Source organism: Neopelma chrysocephalum, unplaced genomic scaffold, assembly GCF_003984885.1.
Source record: "Neopelma chrysocephalum unplaced genomic scaffold, ASM398488v2 Primary Assembly neopelma1_96845, whole genome shotgun sequence".
Classification (NCBI taxonomy): Eukaryota; Metazoa; Chordata; class Aves; order Passeriformes; family Pipridae; genus Neopelma; species Neopelma chrysocephalum.
Genome location: NW_020925488.1, coordinates 285,693 through 291,692, shown reverse-complemented (window position 1 = coordinate 291,692; position 6,000 = coordinate 285,693). Strand labels below are relative to the sequence as shown.

Sequence of the window (6,000 nt, the reverse complement as noted above, 5' to 3'; positions counted from 1 at the left end):
GGCAGTGAGGTCCTCAGGACGTAGGTTTGTTTAGAGTGACCTTCTCATAGATGGATGGCCTCACAGGGCTAATGAGCTCCATCTGCCCGGGGGGACTGGGATTCGAACCTGGGTTGCAGCGGTGAGAGTCCCGCATGCTAACCACTAGGCCACCAGGGGTCCCCCAACTAATGATAATCAGACCCAAAACCCCTGAACTATGGAGAAAAGTGATGGGTCAGGCCTTGTATAGTGGTAGAGATTATACAGTGTAGAGATTAGAGGGTAAGGGCAATCATGCCCCTCTGCTTTTATCCAAAAAAAGCAGCAGAGCTGCTTTGATGATCATAGAATTTCCCACAGACAGCAGAGTGGAGTACACTTTCTTAGAGCTGTAAAAATGACTGATTTTTAGGATGGGAAGGATGGGCAGATAGAGACTTCTCAGTTTCCAGCTATGTTTTTAAGGGGAAACTGAAGACCACAGAGATTGTGTGTGCCCATTCCCTTCCACGTGCATTGTGGCCCCAGAAGATTAGCAGTGTGGAAAGCAGGACCTTATTAAGCTTGCCAGGTGTCAGAAGTGTTGGCCACGAAGGAAGGCAAAGGAAGCTGCATTTTCCAAGGTGCCACAAGGGTGGAAGTTTGCACCAAGTGCCCAGCTCCATCATGGTGTAACTGCACACTTTGCCATTTCCCCTCTGTAGTCAGTGTGGGTTACTGGGAGAGGTAGGTGATAAGAGTGAAAGGCTATTGAGCTGGTGCACTGAGGCAGATATTATATCTCTAAAGTACTGCAAAAAGGAAAGCAGTGATTTGAAAGAGAAAAAAATAAGCCTGCTAAGCATGCCATCTTCTATAAACCCAGATTTTAGTTTAAAGTGTTTTCAGCTTCTCTCTGTGCCCCTGCATACCGGCGATTCATAGCACTCCTGCCCCACAGAGGTTCCCTGGAAATAATTTCTAATTCAAAAATGGCTCATGGTACACACACTGTAGGACATGGCTGCTCGCAGCAGGAGGGCAGTTTTCAAGGTCCATTGTGTCAAGCCTATAGAAACAAACAAACTAGTAAGAAAACTCCCCACCGTTTGAATACCGTGATTGTCCTTGCCCAATTAAGCTGTAAGCGTGTGAGGAAAAAAAACTTTGATTAAACTCTGGCCCCAGCCAAATGTTCATGCAGTACCCTGATTGAATGTATTTTTTCCTTAGGAATGAAGACATAAGGAGGCCTCAGGAACAAAAAAATCCCTTAAATATATTAAATACCCATAGCCTTCTAGAGCCCCTGCAGCCACTTGCCTTTTGATTGGGAGTGTTGTGTTCTCCCCAGCGAGCAAAAAGAAATCACATCATCTGTACTGAGACCAGTCACACTGTGTAGCTGAGATTTTGGCATCGGGGTCAGAGCTCAGTGCATTGGTCTACGGAGGCTTGTGAAAAAGAACAAAACTGCCAAGTGAATTCCAATAGCAAAAGCCTGCGGTGAGTCTCAGTGTGCTGACAGGGATTCACAAGCAAAAGGCTAATCAGTCAAGTAAACGTTTCTCTGGGTGGATAAGCTACAGAGAGGGAACTGCACCCATTCAGTATGCACAGAAGCAGAGCATGTGCGTGCAAAGAGACAGCTCCAGCCGAGCTGCTGTGGGAATGCTGCTGTTTTCACAGTGGGCATTGTTACTATGGAGTCCTGTGTGTTGCTGCAGAACATGTATGGAGTGATGGATGGGAAATACGGCAGTGCCTTGCCACTCCTGGGCCAGGAATAGATGCCTGCCGGCACTGGGGATGCTGTGCCTTGTCCAGGTTGGTTTCCTCTTTAATCCATTTCACTTTGTGGAGGAAATGGGCCTGGCCTCTGCTTTGTAATCCCTGTGTGCGAGTCCTGGGTCTGTTGTGTGGCTGTAACGTGTTCCCCTGCACGTCTGCTGTCGAGGTGCTATGCTGCTAGGGCTGAAAAGCCTCATTCCAAACCTTGGGGAAGAATTCTTAGTGTTGAATCATGTTATTATGGAGTCCACTGCTATGTCCTTCATCATTCCCACCTCCAGTGTCAGAGGCAGGGGTGCAAACCACCAGCTGCCAGGCCTCCTCTGTAATCAGTGGGGAAAGGGAAACATGTCTGCAAGGATGAATTTGTCTCCTTTTAGGATAAGTATATCACTCTTTGAAAATCATCCTAGTTTTCTCTGGAGGCCTAGGAAGTCTTCTCTGTTTTTTGGTCTAGACCCCATTTGAGGTTGCTCCAGCTGAGTCCTCTGGTCCGAATCTTCAAAGACGTCTCAGAACATTTCTCCATTCCCTCTCTTCATGCAAATGGATGTCTAATGTCACGGTCAGGTTACCTGCAAACGAAAAGCTACTGTCAGCACATCAGCTTGCCACAAAAAATAAGGGCTGGTTTTGATTTAGAGTTTAAGCATAATTTTAACAATGTGAATCTGAGCTAGTCCAGGTGGCCAGGACCCCTTCTCTGCCCTGTGGACTTCTGGCTGTGAGCTCAGCTGACTCTCTGCTGTACTGCACCAGCACTGGAGGCAGTAAGTGGCCATCACACTGTGTCCCTTATCGTAATATGTCTACTCTCATGCTTTCCTGCAGCCAGCAGATTGGGGCTCCAAGGACTTTGTTGTGTTCAGTAGCACTACAAAGCATCCAGCTCTTGGAGTCATGCTCCTTAGAAACAGCTGTATCCTGCCTTTTCCTGTGCTGTCAGAGAAAAGATCCTCCTCCAAGAAGCCTGGTCTTGAATGGTGCCACTTAGCATCTTACACATCTTTGAGAAGTTCTAGCATGTCTGACATGCCCCTTGTATTATTTGGCCATTCCCATGTGTGGAAGCCCAGAAGGTAAGGGGACTAATGTGTTATGTCTCAAACACTGATAGATGGATGGCTGTGGAGCCAAGCAAGGATTGTTGGTAGTAACAGCCAAGGATTGTTAGTAATAACACACTGTGAGAAGGAACAGGATGTGGCTGGAAAGGGGCCATACTGAGGTAGGGCAGCACTTTTCCAGGACAAACATCCTTGTTCTGGCTCCTGGAGATAAGCGCAGCATAGCACAAGCACAGGCAAAGCCTGTAGGGGGATATCAAGACCACCAAAGACCCCTGAAGCCTCCCACCCATTTCCTGAAAGGTCTGGAAGAACAAACTATGCATGATAACTAATTTGGAGAGAAAGTCAGAAACTTACCTCCAGGGCAGGGTACAGTTATCCATAAACAGATCCCCCCACAAAGCCCATGTGCGAGTGCACCCCAGGACCCTGGACACCCCATCAGCTGGATCAGCACTGGAGCCAGGACTGGTGATCTTTCTTTCTTCCTTTCTTTCTCCCTCCCCCTCTTTAATTCATCTCTGTCTCTTTCTCATATCGCTTTCAGCCCACCCTTTATCCAAAACCCTCTGCCAAGTGCTTATTGGAGGTCAGGAATTCACATACCAGTTTCCATGCTGAGTGTTTAATTTACTGATAGAATTTTGTAAGATTTTGTGGGCCCTCTTGATTTTTGTCATTCCTGTCAACCACGAGTATCTATGGATCTTGGGTGCTGTCAGGCTTGGTGCTGTGACCACTTCCCTGGGGAGCCTGTTCCAATGCCCATTCCCCCTCTGAATGAAAAACTTTTTCCTGGTATCCAACCTAAATCTCCCCTGACACAGCTTCCTGCCATTCCCTCAGGTCCTGTTTCTCGTCCTGAGAGTAAAGAGATCAGTACTTGCCCCCCTGCTTCCCCTTGTTTGCAGCTGCTGCTTGTTAACTGCCACTTGATATCTCATGCTTGTAGAATATAAGGACTAGCTGATCCCAATTCACCTTCTCACCCCACTCAGGATTATTTTGATTATTTTGACATCTCTCAGGGCCCTCATCTGTTGTCTCTCCCTGGCTGAAGAGTCCTGGCCTGTCTAACTGGTGATCTGATGGAACCTGTCATCCCAGATCTCTTCCTTGAGTGTCCGTAGATAGCTACAGCTCATCATTTTCATTTATAAAGTTGGGATTGTTTCTAAGTAATACTTTTAGCTTCATTTAATTTCAGCTGCTGCATTTTTGCCATTTTGTCACTTAGTGTGGTAATTAAAGTAGGATTTTTAAACTGAAATGCATGTGATTCTATGATATATGTCTAATTCCAGTTCTCCTGGAATCTGGCTTTTTGGTTTGCAATCTGTTCTTACCATTTGAACTAGTCATTAAACTGCTGCATAAGAGAACAGTGCAGCAGTGACTGCATTAGAGGAAAGCAGAAGAAGTTGTATATGGTTCAGCCTTGTCACTGAATGCAAGGTCTTGTAAGACCCCTCCATTTTAAGTACTGTCAAAATCTACTGGGTAGTGCAAAGGAAATTGAGTTCACCAGTTGGGAATAGTGTTTTCTAGTATTTGATTTATGATGTCTTATTCCATTTCTTACAAGGTGATGGTTTATTCAGATTGGGCCTAATGTTGAATGTTTGTTTTGCATGTGCAGCTCTACCTATTATAAACTCAAATTTACATACACATATATGTACATGTTCAATTTAATTTCTAGCTTCTAGATGGGAATAAGGGAATGTGTTTGAAAACCAATTTTAATTTTCACTATAGTGCTAAGTAGAGATAGTTCCAACAGGTTTGCAGTTTGCTATGAAAGGACTTCTTCAAATATTTTTAGCAGTAGTAGAACTGCCTGAATTGATAGTTGGTCTCTCTCTGAGTTCTTTGATGTGCTCTACCACAGAGTTCAACACATGTTGTCTGCCAGTAGGCATGATGGAATAGACTCTGTGTTTGGGCAGAGCTGTTTTTTGGAGGGGATTTCGGTGACAGTGAAAGATGCTGTGCTGACAGATATTGAAATCTTTCCAGTCAGCCACAAATTAGGTCCCAAGAGGGATTGGAAATTGAATTCTCCTACTTATACAGTCTTCATTACTTGTGAGCTGGACTTTCACACAGATCTGGTCTCAAACTTTTTAGTTTTAAGCTTGAGGTTGACCGTTCCACTTGGAATTCAGCTGAAATTGTAAGTGTGTTTCATACAACACCCCAGGGAGTCGTCACGTGAAAATTATTTGGGAGTACTGCCAACCAGGCTGGATTTGAACTGGTGACCCACCATCCACATTGTATTCCCAGTATCATCCATCATGTAAGTCTAATGTTGAAACCTGGCATTTTCAGAGGTACTTATAGCATACTAAATGTGCTTCCAGAGTTCTATGTTTTGCCCCTGGGTTTCAGCCATTAAAACACAGCCATGTTCCCTGCTCCCTTTGAATGTGAATGGGGGTGGACTCGCCTAACAACCAGTTAGAGAAGAGATTGCAGAACTTTTAGCTAAGACATTCTGTTTTGTTTCCTTTTCTTTCTTAACAGGATCCAGCAGCTGCAGCAATTTCGGACAGAGATTGTGATACGAGAGAGGGAGAGACTGTAGCCATGAACTATAAGCCATCCCCACTTCAAGTGAAATTAGGTAAGTTTTTGCTGATGGAGACTGAAAAAGCTGAATCCAAGGTCTGAAATACAGTGAGGTGCTGTGTGATCATATGCAGATCTCCATGCATGTGGCTGAGCATGCCAACTTGGCTCAAGCAGCTCACAGAGCAGTTTTATCATTGTGATTCTGCTGCTGAGGGAACTGACCTACAAACATGTAAAGACCCTGTAACTGGGGATGTGGTGGAGGAAGGAAGCTGTGCCTTGACAGAAAGGCATAGCTTTTTTAAACCTACAGTTTTTTTATCAAGCTAAGATCAAGGATTGGCCAGATAAAGAATGAAGGTAATATAGAGGGACTGTAAAAAGAAGAGAAGGCAGAACAGTTGCAAACAAAAGGGAAAGGATCACAGAGTCCACACACTTCCAGGAAAAGACAGAGCTGTGTTACTGTGAGATGGAGAGCTTTTAGGTCTGTAAAGTTCTCATACAAATACTCATGCTCTTTCTGAACAATATTTTTGAAGTTCTGGAAGCAGAATACTCTGCTTCCTTGCAAGGCTAATGCTTACAAGAGGAAAACAAT

At 44.8% G+C, this 6,000-nt stretch overlaps 1 protein-coding gene across 6 annotated transcripts in view; it reads left to right on the top strand.

Moving 5' to 3' along the window:
* FAM219A (family with sequence similarity 219 member A) overlaps nt 1–6,000 on the top strand; it is a 95,653-nt gene that overhangs the window by 48,268 nt on the left and 41,385 nt on the right. For all 6 annotated transcript variants that reach the window (XM_027670466.1, XM_027670467.1, XM_027670465.1 and 3 more), the window contains exon 2: nt 5,352–5,451. In XM_027670466.1, the coding sequence (XP_027526267.1) occupies nt 5,352–5,451 (100 nt within the window). The remainder of the gene's footprint in view (nt 1–5,351; nt 5,452–6,000) is intronic.